Here is a 20,001-nt window from a genome sequence, read left to right as displayed (position 1 = left end):
ATATATTGTTACCATGTACTATGCACTGTTTCAGTGCTTCACCTATTTTATTTAATTCTCAGAACAATCCTACAAGATAGGGACTATTATTCATGGCTGTTTTACAGATGAGTAAACCGAAGCCCACACTTGGTAAGATGGCACAGCCAGGAAACGGTAGAGCTAGAATTCACACCCTGGGAGTATGGCTCCCTAAGTTACTTCTAACTCTGTCCACAATATCTTGCCTGAGGGTTTCACCTTTCCCCGCGTCGTCGTTCTGTGGCAGGCTACAGACGGTACAGCATGAACCCTGGAACCGGGCAGACGTGGCTCAGATCTCACACTGGCGTTCAGTAGCTGTGTGGCTTTAGATAAGTCACTTAACTTTCCTAAATATGTGTCCTCACCTAAAGATCCTAATACTACCTGACAGGGTTGTTGGGACAGTTAATCATTCATTTATTTTTTTCCTCTCTCTCTGTGCGAAGAGAAAGGTGTCAAAACTTCACGGAGGTCAAATAACCCTGAAATTATCAATGCTACATCAAACATCGCGGAAGGGAGACCTAAATCGCTACTTAAGTCAATCAAAAATATTTAGTAAATGCCTGTTGGGTGGCAGGCGCTCACTAGTCCTGGCTTGCTGGGCAGTGCATTCAAGACATTCTCTCCTGGGCACTCACAGCCACAGAGCCCTGCTTGTGTCAGAGGTTGGGGGACTGAGCGAGGGGCCCAGAGGACACAGTTTTGCTGTCACATCGGCCTGGGCTACTGTGTGACCCTCATCATGTAATGTCTGCTTCTTTATGTGTGGAAAAGTGGTCCTGATGACACACAGCATGCACTCAATAAATAGTAACTATTAGTTATTGTCAACGATGACCAGTCGTGGCTACTGATGGAAGGCCCTTAAGATCCAAATGAACTGGGTCCGGGCAGCGGTCTTCCAGGACGGGTCATTTCTTCGGCCGGAACCGTTCTCCCGGGGCTGGGGCCCTGCCCGGACTCGGAAGGCCGCAGGCCGAGGGCCGGAAGCGCGCCCTGCACGGCGCGGCGAGTCAGTGCGGAGGGAGGGCGGGCGAACGAGCGAGCGAGCGGCGGAGGACGGGGCGAAGATGGCGGCCTTCTCCGGTGCGTCCGTGGAGCGGGGCTGGTGCGGGCTGCTCGGTCCATGCCGCGGCCCCCAGGCAGCGGCGGGGACCTTCGGGGCAGGGCGGACAGGTGCCTCGCGCTGCAGGAGGGCCCTGTCCGCAGCGGTCCCGTGGGTCCCTGCGCTGCGGGGCGACCGCGGGGGCCGAGAGGCCCGGGCGGCGCGCTCGGGGTCGCGGGCAGGGCCTTTCTCTCCAGGCGCGGGCCCCCCGGCTCCTTCCCTTCTTTCTCTGCTCGCAGTCTCCCCGCGGCGGTCCTGCCAGGGCACCCGGGCTGCGGCAGGGCTGCGGTGGTGGCCCTGGCTGCTCTCGGAGCCCAGGCCTCCCGCCTGCTTGACGTGGCGGTGGTGCTGGGAGCGGTTTTCCGCCCGCGCCTGCTAGGGTAGGGGCTTGGCCAGGCCGGGAGCAGCAGGGCGCGGGGCTGGGCCGTGGGGAGGGTGACCGTCCTGCCTCTGTCCACTTTTTCAGGCCCTTCCCGAATAAAAGTTCCGGGCACAAACCTGATGATGCTTATTTGTTGTTAAACGCTGTTGTATCAACATTAACGTTAAATAGTGAAGCTAAAGGGAAAGCATTTTCATTCGCATACACGCTAGCCCAGCATAAATTTTGAAAATTATTTGCTGTATCATACCCTCCTTTATTCCAAACAGGAATTTTAGGTGGCTTCTGTAACCTAACAGTTGTTTTTTCTTCTTCCTTTATCATCTTCCCTTTATACATCCAGTTTTACTAAGCCGCAATAAAGCTTACATAGCAAGCTTAAACGTGGTAAATTTATATAGCAATAAATGTATCAGGTTAGGCCTACTATCTTTTAATGTTCTTAACTTATTAAGATGACTAAAGATATTATAACATAGTATTGTGCTGCCTTCAGTTCTCTCCTCTTTAAGAACATTAGGAATTCCAAGTCTTGAGTCGTCAGAAAGGATTTCTGATTTAGTTGCATCTTATAACAGGAGGCAAGGGGAAATCTATTTAGAGAGAGAGCTGTTTTTCTTTTCCCAGCTCTCTCCTAAAACGAGATTTTAGAGCCAAGGTGTGTAGGCCACTTCAGGATTGTTATTTTATCCGTTCACTTCTTTGGGAGTCATGCACAAATTTCAGGAATGTTAGGGTAAAGATCTAGAAGAGTCTGTGATATGAAATAAAGACAAAGGTAGAATTAAAGAACATGAATATTCCTATTTTTCCCATAAGTGCTAAAAATGTTATATTTAAAGAAAACATGGTTTCAAAGCAGACATGCAGAGAACATGACCAGAATGGAACAAGAAGTTATCTGGAATTTGCTGAAAGCAGTCTGTGGTTACTGCTTGCAATATAGCCGTTGCCCAAGCGACTTCAGCTTGCAGTCTTCTGTCTGCAGCATATTTAAGACCATCACTCCATTTTTTCAAGCAGGTGCATTTTGGGAGCGAGAATACAGCTAGACTCTGATGGGGGCGGTTCTTAGAAGGGTCTGCTTGGACATACTCCTTTAGATCTTGATTGGTTTTTCAACCTGTGGATTTTCCTGGGGAGATTTAGAGGCAGGAGAGCCTTCCTTTTTGAAAAAGGTTTTTATACTTTCCCATGTCATAAATGTTTATATTAACTATAGTTTAATATAGTTATATTTAGTTTACTATATAAAATTTTAGTGTTGTATCTATTGTGTTATTGTTAGTCTCGTTCTTCTCCCCTGATGCAAAGAAAAAGCTGCTTTGCAATGGATATATTCAATTTTTAGATTTGTTTTATGCCTTTTTGCAAACAATTAAAAAAAATACAAAATTTCCAAATTGGTTGTCTCTGAGGCTTGGGAATATTTGAGTATTGTTAATTTCTTTAAGAGGGATATATACTTTCGCAATGATAACAATAATAAAATCTGTGTTTTCATACATGCAGACTTCAAATAAAAATCACTTCTTATTTGGAAAAGAGGTTTAAGTAATCAGACTAACTACTCCATGCATAACTACCCTCTACAGTTCATTTGAGAAATGATAGAACTAATCAGAAATAACGCAATCTATTCCTTTAGGATTGGCTTTGAAGTAGAATTATTTAGATCTGTGAACACTTAAGAACAGCACTTCTTCAGCTGACGTATCCACTTACCCAAGTTTTCACCATTGGCCCCTCCCTTTTCAGTTAGTTTCGATTACGGCTGCCAGTAAACGTGGGTTCTCTCCACTTGCCTGTTCATTTTCTCTCATTATCATCTCATTCTCGGTGAGGCTTTTCCCATGGTCCTTGACTAGCGAAGGCACATGCCTGCCGTATTATCTCTAGGTGAAACAACTACGTGCTGGTCTAGAACCCTCTCTCCAACTCTGGCAGATTTTTCACTAGTCTTGGGAAGGAAACACGCACTGGAGGCTACTGGGTGTTAAGTGACAACTGTGTGCCAGATGCATTACATCTTATTATCTATAATCTTCCTATATTCTTACAAGGGAGGTAGTATTAGTGCCATTTTGTGTGGAGAAAACAGGTTTCTAGCTTGTCCAAGGTCACGTTGCTGGTAAGTGAGAGCTTGATTTGAACTTGTCTTTCTCTAAAACTTAGCCTTTCTCACGGTGCCACACTCAGGAGGTGCGATATGACTGAGCTGTGCTTCAGGGCCTTCTCCCTGTTCTAGCAACAGTAATTTTAAGAGCAATATGATTTAAGTTTAGTATGTATGATTTTTAAAATTTCTATTTTTAGAAATGGGTGTTATGCCTGAGATTGCACAAGCTGTGGAAGAGATGGATTGGCTGTAAGTACATAAAGCTGAACTTTGACAAAAAAAATTGTAACAACATTTTATAATTTAAACACTTGTCAGTGATTTTATCAAATTTTATCTGATTTTAGCAGATTTTTGGGTCTAGTTTAGTAACTGAAATTCAGTTTTTCTTGTGATTCTCTAAATTACATAAAGTTTCCTTTTTAAACTTTGAGATATTTTTTGCTGAAAAAGATTGGTAGTATCTACCAAATAAAATTGTCTTTTAGGTTTATAGTTTAACGTGACTTAATTAGTTTTTTACTAACTAAAATTCTTCAAAATATGATTCTTTTAGTCTCCCAACTGATATCCAGGCTGAGTCTATCCCACTGATCCTGGGAGGAGGTGATGTACTTATGGTATGTTTACATTTCATGAGGTGGTTGGGAGCTGGGGGCATGGTTCTGGGGCTGTTTGTAAGCCACTTGAAGAGCTCCATAGGCTTAAAAATGATATTTTCACCAAATTAATTTTATTTATTCACAGACATCTAGGATACATAACACAGTATTAGGTAGAAGTTGTGGGGGACACAAAGGTGAATAAGGTGCGGTTTTTGCCCTTAAGAAGCTTAAACCCACTAGCACAGTAGGACGTACACAGATAAATGTCATATAAGAGAGAATGTGGCACCTGTACTGCAGGGTGCAGAGGGGGGTCCAGTTATCCTGCTTGAGGGACCATAAGGGACTTTGCTTAGAGGAAGATGATTTTGGACAAAGGAAGATGAAAGAAAAATGCTCTCTAGATAGAGAGCGCATTAACAAAAACAGTGAATAGGAGAATGCAGAATATGATCCCAGAGTAGTTTAATTAGATAGAAGCATAAAATATGGGTGACTGGTGGGGTGTAACTTGAGATGAGATAGTAAATGTATAGTGGGTCAGATTATTTGGGTTCTTAAGTGTTATATTAAAGAATTTGAGTATTTGTCGGCAGTGGGGATCATTGGAAATTTTTCAGTATGGGTATGTTACTTGGTTAGAATTGTGTTTTTATGAAGACTAACTTGGTAGCAGCCTGTAGTACTGCTCTGAGAGATTAGACACTGTTGGGATGTTTTTGTAATAATCTAGGTTAGAATGATGAAGTCTTAGATTTGAATGGTAGCAACGGGAAAAGAAAGGAGAGAACAGGTTCTTGAGCGAATGCGGGAGAAGTGACAAGATGGCAATGGAGTTGACTGAGGAAGCTGAGTAATCTGGAGGAGCTGTGACAATAAAGATGGCTAATCAAGTACTAGAGGTTTCTACATGTTGTCCTGTTAACTGGACTGCTTACATTGACAACTTAATCAGTAAAATCAACTTTTTTCCCCCATTCAGGCTGCAGAAACAGGAAGCGGAAAAACTGGTGTAAGTGATAAATTGAAATTGACTTACTTTGTGAGAGGTGATTTTAAAGAAGCTTTGAACTGTAGGTTTTACTTTGAAATATTTAATAAAACAACCTCCAAAATGTAAGGAATTGGTTGCTTGCCACTGAGACTGGCATTTTTGTTGCCAGCTAATTCTGCAGTAAGATCTACAGGAGTATGGCTTTAAGAGTATAGTTTTAAACTGGTCTTGGAGAAAGAGTTACAGTATGTTTAGTATTTGTACTCACTTCTGAATTTTAATGCAGTGGCTCTAGTAATAAAGAGGTTGCAAATAGAGGTTTGATCTCCTTCTGGCAGAGACTAGAGAAACAGTTTGTCAGCCTGGGTGATGTTTTTCCTCTTTAGTTTAGGTTCATTGTACAGGTTCCACTTGTTTATTATTTTGGGTTGTCAGCTGGTTCCTAATTCCTTCATTCAGTCACCTCTCTATTATCTTACTAGTATTTTGGATTTGGGCAAATGAAATTGGAGCAGCAGTCTGAAATATGTGTAATTATTTAATGTGCATGCATAACTTTTGTAATTTAGGTTGATTAATAAACTGTCGTTAATACCTGAATATTAATCTAGAGAACTGTTATTTCTTTGATAGGCTTTCAGTATTCCAGTTATTCAGATAGTTTATGAAACTCTGAAAGACCAACAGGAAGGCAAAAAAGGAAAAACAACAATTAAAACTGGTGCTTCAGGTAATTTTTGCATATTAATATTTCCCTTTTGTGTAAATTAGTAATTCTCTTCCCTGGCATTTACAGGTGTGAGATTTGAGTGTGCATTTTTATTGTCAGTATCTGGAGGGTGGCATTGGCATTTGGTGCTCTGGAAACCAGAGATGCTAAATGTCATTTAAGGCATGAAGGGTAAAAGGTTGTCCCTCCGAAAATACTGATAGCGCTCCCTTTGAGAAAGGACTGACATTTTGGAAATTATATTTATTTTAATGTTTTTCTTAACTTGATAGCTTTTAATGTCTAAATTAAAGATAAGTTGGTAAAATGGTTTATAAAGATATTAAAGAAGGATTTTACGAATAATTGATGGAGTGAAAATCCATGATGGTGTGAAAGAATTGCCTTCCACAGGGAGAAGAGGCGTGCATTTTCTTATAAGAAAGAAGGAGCCTAAGAAGTTAAAATGTAAAGTGTAAATTTTAAAGTCAGTTTCTGATTTTCAGTCCTATCTACATGGAGATTGGTCCTTTGCTGGGGTTTCTTGTCCTGTCTGTAAAATGAACAATCTTACCTCAATTTTCGCATCTTTAAATTATGTTACCTTTATTAAATGGTTTCAGAATTCCATTCTATCTTGAGTAATCTCTGGTTTTGTTATATTTTAGCAAGATTTCCTCCATATTTTAAGTCACTTTTGTTTCATGATACAAAACAGGATTGTGACAAAATTGCAAGTGTAAGTGGAGTGAACCTGGCATATCAACATATTTTTCTCAGTAGTTCGAAAGTAACAATGTTACGTAGTTCATGGAATGAACTCGTTTGTAAATGAATTGTGAGATAGATAATGGATATAAATTATTTAGACTATTGGCATATTCAAAAATGGTATCAGACTTGTAACAACCATAAACCATCATTTATGAGAGATGATAAAAGAGAATGCTTCCAGAGGGTAACAAGATCATGTCCTGTGAGAAAAAAAAGAAACTATATATTTAAACATGGAGAAACAAGTGAAAAAGGAGACGGGATAGTTGTGAAGTCGTTGAAGGGATCTGGAGACAAAATTGTTCTTCAAAGTAGGATCAGGACTAATTAGTAATAATCTAGATGAAGATTTCTTAAGACGTGAAGATTACCCTAACTTCCTACTAGCTAGACCGAGCCCACAGTGGAAGAGAGAACCTCAAGAGAAAGTTACTTCTCCATCATTCAGAGTGTTTAAGCAGATGATAGGTATCTTTTGACCAGAAATGATACAGAAAAGATTTCTACCTTGGCTGGGAAGTTAGGCTTGAAAACATGTAGAGTTCTCTTTAGCTATTACGATTCCTTGGTTGTCCGTAAACTATTAAGATTTTTAGAAAAGGAGAATACTGATCCCATAAAAGGAGGAAAAAATTTTGTGACTTTTAAAATTTTTTTTAATTTCATTGAGTTCATAATAGTTTACATCATTGTGAAGTTTCAGTTGGACATTATTTCTTGTCTGTCACCACATAAGTGCTCCCCTTCACCCCCTGTGCCCATCCCCCGGGCCCCTTCCCCTGGTAACCACTGAACTCTTTTCTTTGTCCGTGTGTTTGTTTCTATTCCACACATGAGTGAAATCATCTGATGTTTGTCTTTCTCAGTCTGGCTTATTTCGCTAAGCATAATTCCCTCCAGGTCTTTCCATGTTGTTGCAAATGGGATGAATTTGTCTTTTTTTCTGGCTGAGTAGTATTCCATTGCATATGTATGTATACCACATCTTCTTTATTCAATTGTCAGTCACTGGGCACTCGGATAGTTGCCATGTCTTGGCTGTTGTGAATAGTGCTGCGATGAACATAGGGATGCATATGTTACTTTGGATTGTTGATTTCACGTTGTTTGGGTAGATACCCAGTGATGGAATAGCTGGGTCATAAGGTAATTCTATTTATAGGTTTTTGAGGAATCTCCACACTGTTTTCCATAGTGGCTGCACCAGTTTGTATTCCCACTAGCAGTGTATGAGGGTTCCCTTCTCTCCACACTTTCTCCAACATTTGTTATTTTTAGTTTTAGTGATTATAGCCATTTTAACAGGCATCAGGTGGTATCTTAGTGTAGTTTTGATTTGCATTTCCCTGATGATTAGTGATGCTGAACATCTTTTCATGTGTTTATTGGTCATCTGTCTATCTTCTTCTTTGGAAAATGTCTGTTCATATCCTCTGCCCATTTTTTGATTGGGCTGTTTGTTTTTTTTTTATTGTTCGGTTGTGTGAATTCCTTATGTATTATGAATTAACCCCTTGTCAGATATATGATGTGCAAAAATTTTCTCCCAATTGGTGGGTTGTCTTTTGTTTTTTTTTTCTTTTCTTCCTTGTCTTTTTTTTTTTGAGGAACATCAGCCCTGAGCTAACCACCGCCAATCCTCCTCTTTTTGCTGAGGAAGACTAGCCCCGAGCTAACATCCATGCCCATCTTCCTCTACTTTACATGTGGGACAACTACCACAGCATGACTTTTTGCCAAGCGGTGCCATGTCCGCACCCGAGATCTGAACCAGCAAACCCCGAGCCGCCGAGAAGCGGAACATGCGAACTTAACCGCCGCACCACCAGGCTGGCCCCTGTCTTTTGGTTTTGATCCTAGTTTCTTTTGCCTTGCAGAAGCTCTTTAGTCTGATGAAGTCCCACTTGTTTATGTTTTCTTTTGTTTCCCTTGTCTGAGAAGACATGGTATTCGAAAAGATCCTTTAAGCTCAGTGTCAAAGAGTGTACTACCTATCTTATCTTCCAGGAGGTTTATGGTTTCAGGACTTACCTTCAAGTCTTTGATCCATTTTGAATTTATTTTTGTGTATGGCGTGAGATAATGGTCTACTTTCATTCTTTTGCTTGTGGCTGTCCAGTTTTCCCAGCACCATTTATTGAAGAAACTGTCTTTTCCCCATTGTGTGTTGTTGGCACCTTTGTCGAAGATCAGCTGTCTGCAGATGTGTGGTTTTATTTCTGGGCTTTCAGTTCTGTTCCATGGATCTGTGTGCCTGTTTTTGTACCAGTACCATGCTGTTTTGATCACTGTGGCTTTGTAGTCCATTTTGAAGTCAGGGGTTGTGATGCCTCCAGCTTTGTTCTTTTTTTTTTTTCTCAGTATTGCTTTAGCAATTCGGGGTCTTTGGTTGCCCCATACGAATTTTAGGATTCTTTATTCTGTTTCTGTGAAGAATGTCATTGGGATTCTGATTGGGATTGCACTGAATCTGTAGATTGCTTTGGGTAGTATGGACATTTTAACTATGTTTATTTTTCGAATCTATGGGCGTGGAATCTCTTTCCGTCTCTTTATGCCATTATCTGTGTCTTTCAATAATGTCTTATAGTTTTCATTGTATAAGTCTTTCGCCTCCTTAGTTAAATTTTTTCCTAGGTACTTTATTTTTTTTTGCAGTTGTAAATGGAATTGTGTTCTTGAGTTCGCTTTCTGTAAGTTTGTTATTAGAGTACAGAAATGCAATTGATTTTTGTAAGTTGTTTTTGTACCCCGCAACTTTATTGTAGTTAATTATTTCTAATAGTTTTCCTATGGATTCTTTAGGGTTTTCTCTATATAAGATCATGTCGTCTGCAGACAGAGTTTCACTTCTTCCCTCCCTATTTGGATTCCTTTTATTCCTTTCTCTTGCCTAATTGCTCTGGCCAAAACCTCCAGTACTATGTTGAATAAGAATAGTGAGAGTGGACCTCCTTGTCTTGTTCCTGTTCTCAGGGGGATGGTGTTCAGTTTTTCCCCATTGAGTGTGATGTTGGCTCTGCGTTTGTCATATGTGGCCTTTATTATGTTGAGGTACATTCCTTCTATACCCATTTTATTGAGAGTTTTTTTTTTTTAATTTTATTTTTTTCCTTTTTCTCCCCAAAGCTCCCTGGTACATAGTTGTATATTCTTCGTTGTGGGTCCTTCTAGTTGTGGCACGTGGGACGCTGCCTCAGCGTGGTTTGATGAGCAGTGCCATGTCCGCGCCCAGGATTCGAACCAATGAAACACGGGGCCGCCTGCAGTGGAGCGTGCGAACTTAGCCACTCGGCCACGGGGCCAGCCCTTATTGAGAGTTTTTATCGTAAATACATGTTGGATCTTGTCAAATGCTTTCCCTGTGTCTGTTGAGGTTGTCACGTGGTTTTTATTCCTCATTTTGTTCATGTGGTGTATCACATTGACTTATGAATGTTGAACCCTGCATCCCTGGTATAAATCCCATTTGATCATGGTGTATGATGTTTTTGATGTATTGCTGTATTCGGTTTGCCAATATTTTGTTGAGGATTTTTGCGTGTGCGTTCATGAACAATATTGGCCTGTAATTTTCCTTCTTTGTGTTGTCCTTGTCTGACTTCAGAACATAGATGAGTACCATCTAATACAAAGTACACTGAAGCAAGTGAGGAGCAAAGGGTCTAGCCCCAGATGGGCCAGTGATTATCATATTTGACATGTTTCAGTTTTCAATTTCAGTTTTGCCTTTAATACAAACAGCAACTTTTACTTGTACATTTCAAATAATGTGTAAAGCCATTTTGAGTCTAGAGGCATTAAGGTATTGTATAAAATATTAAATCTTTGCTCTATTTTTTTATCGAGTGTTTTTGATTTCACATGTTTGTGGGTAACTTTTCTTATTTTAATTTATTTAGTGCTCAACAAGTGGCAAATGAATCCATATGATAGAGGATCTGCTTTTGGTAAGTGGATTAATTTTAGCAGCTCATTTGTAATTCAGAAACATGTTTTTTTTTTTGGTGAGGAGGATTGGCAATGAACTAACATTTGCTGCCAGTCTTCCTCTTTTTGCTTGAGGAAGATTGTCCCTGAGGTAACATCTCTCCCAATCTTCCTCTGTTTTGTATGTGGGACATCTCCACAGCATGACTTGATGAGCAGTGTGTAGGTCTGCACCCGGGATCCGAACCCGCAAATCATGGGCTCCTGAAGCAGAATGCACAAACTTAACCACTGTGCCACCGGGCCAGCCCCTCAGAAACTTGTTTTTAGTAATAGCTGAAAATATCAAGAAAATTACGAAAAAGAATAGTAAATGAAGATTTAATTTACCAGATGTTGGAATATAGTCACTACAATTAAACAGTTTAGTACTGACATAGGCATAGACACATAAGTCAGGGAATATAAAGGAAATAAATCCCAGTATATATGAGAAGTTAATAGAAGAAAAAATTTCATTTCAGTGGGAGAAGGGACGATTTATTCAGTAAGGGCATTGGCACAATTGATCCATCTGAAGCAATATAAAGTTGATTTATATCATAATTAGAAACAAATTCTGTATGTATTTGGGACTTAAATAAATATGTGTGTGTGTGTGTGTGTGTATAATTTAAAAAATAGAAAACTACATGTACAATTTGGGGCTGGTGGAATTTTCCTACCTCAAAATAGGAAGCTCAGAAATTGTAAAGGAAAAGAAAAGTGTATTTGTTTAAACTTGAACAAAAATATATGTGGAAAAGAAATAGAAGTCAATAGACAAAAATAAATATAGAAAGAATACTTGCAATGTTGACAAAAGATAAAGAATCCTTATGAACTCTGAGGGATTCTTGTGTAGTTAGCGGATAAAATGTTACTTGTTTTAGAAAGGGAGAGATAAAAGCCAGTAAGGAAAAGGGGCACAAGGTCTGAACAGGCAGTTCACAGAAGAGCAGGTCCACATGGCAGTAAAGATGCAAAGGTCAGCTTTACAGGCAGTAGGGAAGTGGAAGCTATAGTTACAGTGAGATGTTGTTTTATACCCATCTGATTGTCAAGAATCCAAAAGAGTGATAACCAGCTTATGGATGTTGCCTTTCTAGAAAGCAGTTTGGCATTTGTTACCAGTTAGAAATGTATATATTCCTAGAAGGTCTACCTGATTGGAATGAAAGCACCAGTATGCGAGGTGTTTGTGCAGCTTTATTTGTAATGATGAAAACTGCTGACAAAGTGAATGCTGGTGCTGGGAGAATGGTTAACAAAGATTAGGCTGCATCCGAGGACTGTTGTGTAACCATTACCAGGAATGAGTCAGAACTGTAGAGGTGACTTGGAGGAATTTTCACCAGAGGTTGTTGATGAGTAAGAAAAGCAGGATGCAGAGAAACGTAGAGTGGGCATGAGGAATCATGCCAAAAACAAACAAGCAAACCCCAAACTGCTGTCACCACCATATGATACCTAATTTTTATGAAAATTTATATATGCATAAAGAATTTTGAACATAAAAATTTTAAGGATTTGCCATTGCTGGAGAACTTTTTAGGAAGTTCAAAGTTTATATAATGTAGTACCCTTATGAGTAAGAATTTATACTTTGATTAAAAACTTTAATTTCTGATAAGTGAAGTGAAATGGGTGATATGGCGCTTTCTTCTAAAGTTCGTTTTACATTCAGGTCCTGAATATGAGTTGCAGATGTGAACCAGGAGAGAAGTTATCATTCTTTCCAGTATAGACAAAAGCCAAATCCTTTCCTTAATGCCAGTAAGCACCAGTAAACACTGTGACTGCCCAGGTGTATAATATAGAACTTCATCTTTTGGAGTCCTAGTATTAGCAAATAACAACTATAGGTTTATTTATTTATATTTTTTCCTGCTTTCCCTTTATGGTTTCTGGATCCATGGATAGAGGAACAAGCCAGAGACAGTTCCTGTTTTCCTTTTAGTACACTATTCACTCAGGCTCTAATTTAAGCGTAAAATCAGAGCTACAAATATTGATGAGCCGGTGCTGCGTCATCCTTGAGTATCCATTTCTTTAAAGGACTCTAGAGAATAGTTGTCTAAACACATTTGTGTTGGTCATGCAGCTACTATTTAGGGCGAGTCAGATTAGGTGCTGTGTTGATTCCTTTCTAGATTTGTTGCAGTAAAATCTTGTTCTAGTTAGCAGGTGACACTATAGAAACTAGTCCCCAACATGGCCAAGGCCCTGCAGGAGCTGAAGAAGGGCAGTTACTCCTGGGGAAGGTATGCCTGTCACTCATGGCTCAACAAATCTCAGTCTCGAACATTGCAGCAAGTGAGGAATTATCTCAGCGGACTGAACAATACTTATTTCAGAATGCATGATTGATGTAATCTGTACTGACATGGTTTTCTGTGTTTTTCTCAAATCCAGCAATTGGGTCAGACGGTCTTTGTTGCCAAAGCAGAGAAGTAAAGGAATGGCATGGATGTAGAGCTACTAAAGGATTAACGAAAGGTATTCCAATGCAAGCATTTGTACTTGCATAAACTTTTGAGGTAACGTATTAATACGTGAACTTTCTTTAAATAGCTTTAAATCAAGGATCAGAAAAGATTTTTTAATGTTACAACAAGATCTGCAGTTCCTCATTTGGAACATACATGTGTATGTATTTGTGTACATCATACATGTGTAATTTATGTAAATCTCAAAGTGTTTTGCCCTTGTAGGGAGACACTACTATGAAGTATCCTGTCATGACCAAGGGTTATGCAGAGTTGGGTGGTCTTCCATGCAGGCTTCCTTAGACCTAGGTAAGTGTTTCTAAAATAAACGGAATTGATTGGTTTATACTTATCACTCTTTACTATAATGGGGAGCAAAATAATCAACTTAACTGTACAAAGTTTATATTTTAGTGACCTAGAAATAATATTTATCTATACCCCACCCTGTTTCAAAAAAGATTTGAAGTACCCCAAAATACGTATTATAACAGTATAAAATCAGCAGGAATAAGGTTAAGAATATGAGTGAAGTCAGAGCAAAGTTAGTATGCATAAATAGGCACCACACAGTACTGCTTAGATGCTTAAATTATTGTAAATTTGTGAACTTTTTATGGGGCTTTTAATTTTACATTTACTCTCGCTACATAAGTAAATTACTTTTTAAATCTAGGTACTGACAAGTTTGGATTTGGCTTTGGTGGAACAGGAAAGAAATCCCATAATAAGCAATTTGATAATTATGGCGAGGTAAGTTGTATTATTGACTTCTTCATAGCATTAGTAAGTTTTCTTGCATGCTTACAGGATCACTCATGACATGACTGAGGGTATAGAAATGATTCTTAAGTGCAAGTGGATTTTCTGAATATTTTCCGCAGAAAGTTCACATTTGGACTTCAGTGAAGAAATGTTACAAAATGAGATAAATATTTTTCTTTTATGCCATTTTTTAGCCTCTCTGAAGTATATTACTTTGTCTTCTGTTTTCACTTCATTTTAGTTTTGGCTTTTACTTTAATGCATATGTTATTCTGATTTCTTATGTTTAATCTTGGTGAATCTAAGTACACTTGTTCTGGTGAGCCTGAATCTGTAGTAGTGTGGACAAGTCTGGATACCATGTTGATTTTAATAAGCCTGCCAGATACTTCTACTATTATATATGATATGTTGTAATGGGCATTTTAACACCTACATTAGAGCTTTAAGGAATTATTTTGAAAGACAGCACATACTTTTTATGCAGCTGTGTTTGAACTTTTAACTTAACAATTTTGCTTTTTATTAACAGCACTTGACTTTCTGGTTTTCTAGGAATTCACTATGCATGATACCATTGGATGCTATCTAGATATAGATAAAGGACATATCAAATTCTCCAAAAATGGTAAGCTTTCTATGGATTGTCTCATTATAGAAGAGAGAGGAGAGAGTGAGAGCATCTGGGGGTGTGATAATTTATGCAGGATGGTCAGAGAAGCCTTCTCTGATAAGGCGACATTTGAGTAGAAATCCAAAGGAGTTGGGTGGTGGGCCAAGCAGATATCTTAGAAGAGTATTTCAGGCAGAGGGAACAGAGAGTGCGAAGGCCCTGAGATGAAAGCGTGCCTAGGGTATTTGAGTGACAGTGAGGAGCCCACTGCACATGGCAGGGATGATGGAATGTTAGGTCAGTGAGGTAGTGAGCCCCGGTCATATAGGGCCTTATAGGCCATGATACAAACTTTCTTTCTTTCTTTGCTGAAGAAGAGGCACCCTGAGCTAACATCTATTGCCAGTCTTCCTCTTTTTGCTTGAGGAAGAGTGGCTCTGAGCTAACATCTGTGCCCATCTTCCTCTGTTTGCAGGGCACTAGGCCACAGGGCTGGCCCCCAGACTTTTTATTTTGAGTGAGATTGGAAGCCATTAGGATTTGAGTAGAGAATTGGCATCATCTCTCTTTAGTTTAACAATACCATTGTGATTGCTGTGTTGAAAACAGACTGGCAAGTGGGTGGGTGTGGCACTAGGCAGGGAACCAGTTGGATGCTAGGAGTTCTATTTAGGGCATAATAAGTTTGAGATGCTTTTTAGACATCCAAGTGGTGAAATCAAGTAAGTAGTTCAGTGTGCAAGTCAGGAGTTCAGGGGAGAGATCGGGATTGGCAGTGTATCTGTGGGAGTCATTGGCTCATAGATGATAGTTACAGCTGTAGGACTGGATGAGGTCATCTAGGGAATAAGATTAAGTAAAGAATGGGTGAGATCTGAGGTCTGCGGTATTCTGGTAGCTGGAGGTCAGCAAATTAAGGAGAATCTAACAGAAGTGAATGAGGAGGAAAGCCAGGAGGAGGAGAACCAAGTGAGACTGAGGTCCTGCAATCCAGGTGAAGAAAGTGTTTGAAGGAGGAAGGAACAATCTCATTGTGTCCAGTGCTGCTGATGAGTCTAGTCTAGAAAGATGAGGAATGACAAGTAACCAATGGTTGGCAAGTGGAGAGCATTAATGAGCTTGACAAAGAGCTGTTTCGGTGGAGTGAGGGGTGAATGGAGTGAGCCTGCTTGGGACTCAGTCCAGAGAATGGAATGAAATGAGGTGCACACCATGAAAATGGAAATCAGGGCGTTTTACTACAAAAAGGAGAAGAGAAATAGAAGGTCATTAGAGGAAGATGTGGGTTCAAGGAGGTTTATCTGTGTTTTCATATGGGCGCTATTACAGTATGTTTGTATGCCATGGAATGTCTGGTTGAAGTTCTAATGGAAGTGATCCAGTAGGAAGCGGATAATTAGAAATGTTGACAGGGAGAGGAGACAATTTCAGGAGTAAAGTAAAGAGGTCGGCATGAGGCCGCACAATTCATCCATGGTAACAGGAGGGAAAGTGTGACTGCAGTTGGGTGGGTAGGTTTGGTGGTGTGAGCATGTGTAAGTTGTTTTCTGGTAGTCGCAATTCTCTCTCTTTTTTTTTTTTTTTTAAAGGGAAAGACCTTGGTCTGGCATTTGAAATACCACAACATATGAAGAACCAAGCTCTCTTTCCTGCCTGTGTTTTGAAGGTAATTAGAAAAATTTTGCAATGATTATAAGCTACTTTGATCTGCATTATTTTGTATTGTTTAGTTTGCTGTCAGGTTAAGAATTTTCATCTCTCCCTTATTCAATGCTAGAATGCTGAACTAAAATTTAACTTCGGTGAAGAAGAGTTTAAGTTTCCACCAAAAGATGGTTTTGTTGCTCTTTCCAAGGCATTGGACAGTTACGTTGTCAAATCGCAGCACACAGGTATTGCACCTGAGCGGGTAAGGGTTTCAAGAATGGGGTATTGGCGAACGCTCTGGTAAATGAGGCTTCTTGTAGGGCTTAGTTACATGCACTCCCCTTACTGGTTTGGTCACACATCTTTAACACGTCGGTAAAATTCAGTTTCAAAACCTAATTCATAAACTAAATATTTGGTTTCAGTTTAGGCACTTTGGGGAACCTGATCTATGATGATGAGGATGGTATCTAGTATCTCTCAAACGTGTGCCCCAGCACTGTGTTAAGTGCTTTACGGGGATTGTTTAATCTTCACAACAACCCTATAAGGTAGTCCTCTTCCTGTTTTACAGACAAAGAACTTGAGGGGTAGGGACTTGAAGTAACTTGCCCAAGGCCACGGAGCAAGTAAGTGGCAGAGCTGAATTCAAACCCAAGCGGCCTGACTCCAGAGCTCATGCTCTTCCCTTTGTGCTGCCTAAGCTATTTCAGTTATTTAAAGTAAGGACATTTCAGAGCTTGTTTGCTTTATCACAAAGCATATAATCTATTGCAGTTAACGCAAGTAGATTCAAAGAAGCCTTAGTTCATTTTAGGACTCTTAGCTTTATTTTATTTTGTTTGACTCTCTCTTACACTCTGAGAATTGTTGTTTAAAATTTTGACATTGGAATATTTGTGCTTATGTTTTACAATAAAGGTATTTTGAGGTGTGATTTGTACATGTTCTAACCTTTTTTATTCTTTTAAGGTAATGCACAGGTGGCACAAACAAAGTTTCTCCCCAACGCTCCAAAAGCTCTCATTGTTGAACCCTCCCGAGAGTTAGCTGAACAAACTTTGAATAACGTCAAGCAGTTTAAGAAATATATTGATAATCCTAAACTAAGGTAAGGCTTCCTTGTGTGCTCAAATGCCTGTTGTCTTTAGGTTGGAGGTGTTTGAAAGAAGTGTAACGTAGAAAAAAGTGAAGTAGAAATTCCATGTGTATAGATACTTGTGTGAGTGTGTAAATATATTTAACTTTGATATATAGTAGCAATTAGTTTCTGTATAAAACTCCTATTTAAGTGATATTTGATTAAAAAAAGTAAATTGAGATTTTTTTCCTGTGTCTCTCATGTTGAGTCAACGGTGTACAAAACAGTATCAGAGTAAAATTAATTTTTTAAAGGGAGCATTTCACTCAGTGTTAGATTTATAACTTTATTTTCATAGCAAATGTGTCACTCTGTTTCTAGCATGTTGGTAAACTTAGCTGGGTGAGGTTGATTCTAGCCTACCTCACGCTGGTGACTTTCTTCCGTTTGGGCCTTCAGACTGGTCACTAGGTGGACAGCTTTTTCTGCCACTGGAGGGAGACCATGAGTTAAATGATCTCGTGGAACTTCTTGCTCTGTAGCAATCCCCCTTTTTTGGTGCGGAGGATTAGCCCTGAGCTAACGTCCACCACCAGCCCTCCTTTTTGGCCCTAACATCTGTGTCCATCTTCCTCTATCTTTTATGTGGGATGCCTGCCACAGCATGGCTTGATAAACACTGAGATCCAAACCTGTGAATCCCAGGCTGCCGAAGTGGAGTGTGTGAACTTAACCGCTGCACCACCGGGCCGGCCCCAGTAGCAATCCCTTTTAATTTACGGAAGGTCATAGTATATGAGTAAACTACTCTGTCAGTTGACTTGCCGCTTGATTTTTGTTAATTTTGCTTTCGGTTACTTTTGTTATTGAAACATAATTCATATACGATAAAACTCACCATTTAAAGTGTACATTCAGTGGTGTTTAGTATGGTCGTAAGGTTGTGCAACCATCACCACTACAGTATCTCATTTCACACTTTGAATTATTGACATCATGCAGGCCTGTCTTTTTGACATTGATCTTTCTTACAAGTTAAACTTATTCAGGGATAAGTTATACTTAATAAAACTTTTTAGGTAAAATAATTCCCAATTTTTTTCTGAGGATTGGTGCATGTCACTCATTCGGTAACTACCTGAATACATACTGTGTGTGAAGTCTTAGGCTAGGGGTCAGGTATATAACAATGAGATAGTCTTGGCTTTCATAGAATTAAGTGTGGGAGTGTGGGCATAGTGTGGAGGAAGAGAAACAACAAAACAAGTGTGATAAAAGGCCTTGAGGATATGATAGGAAGAGTCACCATAGAAGGTCATAACCAAGGCATCTGCTTAGTATAAGAGACTTGGAACTCTTCAGAAGAGAGCATTTCTGGAAGAATGTAAAATGCTAATGTGAATTCACTTTTGTCCTATAACTATGTATAAAGATTAATATGCCTGTGGACAAAGGCTGGAAGGGAAAATGAATAATAAAATCAATTTATTTGTTAAGATGCTAAAATTGTGTGTTACTCATTTTGGTATTCAGTACAAACGAGCCTTCTCCTTCCTCGAAAACCCAGTTCTCGTCCTGGTCGTCTGTGGAGCTAGCCTAGCTGTACCAGCCCAGTCCTTTCTCCCTCCTCCTGTACCATTGACTGTGTGTGCCTCACCTTAATCCTTACACACTGTCATGTGTTAGTGTTCTTTGTTTTAAATACGCGTAGCTTTACTCATCCTTACTTAGTATTACACTCCTCAGTGCAGGGGCTGTTCTTTTATAGTCCTCAACTCTATAGTGCTTTGCACACAATCATAGATTGTTGTGTGTATGTGTATTTGTCTGCTGCTAAATTTATAGGGGTAAATATATCTGACTAGGAAGGTGGATAACAGTAAAGTATTGTAGGAGAAGAAATGATAGATTTAGGACCATGGTTTCCGAAGCTGGGAGCTTGAGGACCTTACTTGAAATTACAAATTTATTAGTTCCCTACTCTGGATATGCCAAATCAGAATTTCCAGGGAATGGGAATTAGAACATTTTTGTTTGTTTTTTTACGGAAGACTGGCCAGCATTTCCAGGTGATTGTTACCTGGCCAATCTGGCATTTAGTATTACCTGATTTAGGAAACATGATGGCTCTGGACTGGTAGGTGGTTAGGGAGTATGCCAAGGTAATGCACATTCATAGGCTAGAAAGCTTTTTGTTTTGCTTATTTTTACTGTCTACATTGCTTAAGATGAAGGTGTAGGCAATCATAAAGCTGATTTTTAATCAGAATCATGGAATTAGAAGACTGTGTAACTTCATTCGCTTTCACAGTGTTTTCTAGTATTTTTTAAATGACTGATCAAATGAGAATAAAATTATTAAAGGAAGAGACTTGGTAGATACTTTGGATTGACAGTTATTTGGCTGCCTCAGGAAGTAATTTTGTCTGCTATGTATAAAAAGGAGACAATCTTTTTGTAAATAGCTTTTTAGTGAAATATAATTCACATATCATACAATTCACTCTGCCAAGTGTACAGGTAGTTTTTAGTTTTTATTTTGTTCACAGAGTTGTGTGACCATCATCAAAACCAGTTTTAGAACATTTTCACCACCTTCAAAAGAAACACTACTCCTCAGCAGTCACTCCCATTTCCCCCAACCTTCCCATCCCTAGGCAACCACTGATTTATTTTCTGTCTATAGATTTGCCTCTTTTGGACATTTTATGTAAATGGAGCT

General features: G+C 39.4%; 1 protein-coding gene across 1 annotated transcript in view; it reads left to right on the top strand.

The window, feature by feature from the left end:
- The first annotated feature begins 1,028 nt into the window (after window positions 1–1,028).
- Window positions 1,029–20,001, top strand: part of DDX1 (DEAD-box helicase 1) — a 36,874-nt gene continuing 17,901 nt past the window's right edge. The window contains exons 1-13 of the mRNA XM_046662080.1: window positions 1,029–1,113; window positions 3,831–3,882; window positions 4,190–4,253; window positions 5,221–5,250; window positions 5,866–5,962; window positions 10,618–10,665; window positions 13,100–13,183; window positions 13,399–13,482; window positions 13,850–13,926; window positions 14,494–14,566; window positions 16,141–16,217; window positions 16,329–16,443; window positions 17,171–17,309. Coding sequence (XP_046518036.1) covers window positions 1,098–1,113; window positions 3,831–3,882; window positions 4,190–4,253; window positions 5,221–5,250; window positions 5,866–5,962; window positions 10,618–10,665; window positions 13,100–13,183; window positions 13,399–13,482; window positions 13,850–13,926; window positions 14,494–14,566; window positions 16,141–16,217; window positions 16,329–16,443; window positions 17,171–17,309 — 956 coding nt within the window. The 5' untranslated portion in view covers window positions 1,029–1,097. The remainder of the gene's footprint in view (window positions 1,114–3,830; window positions 3,883–4,189; window positions 4,254–5,220; window positions 5,251–5,865; window positions 5,963–10,617; window positions 10,666–13,099; window positions 13,184–13,398; window positions 13,483–13,849; window positions 13,927–14,493; window positions 14,567–16,140; window positions 16,218–16,328; window positions 16,444–17,170; window positions 17,310–20,001) is intronic.

The sequence above is a fragment of the Equus quagga genome, chromosome 5 (genome assembly GCF_021613505.1).
Source record: "Equus quagga isolate Etosha38 chromosome 5, UCLA_HA_Equagga_1.0, whole genome shotgun sequence".
NCBI lineage: Eukaryota > Metazoa > Chordata > Mammalia > Perissodactyla > Equidae > Equus > Equus quagga.
Note: the sequence above shows the minus strand (reverse complement) of the source record. Positions and strands in the feature narration are given on the sequence as shown.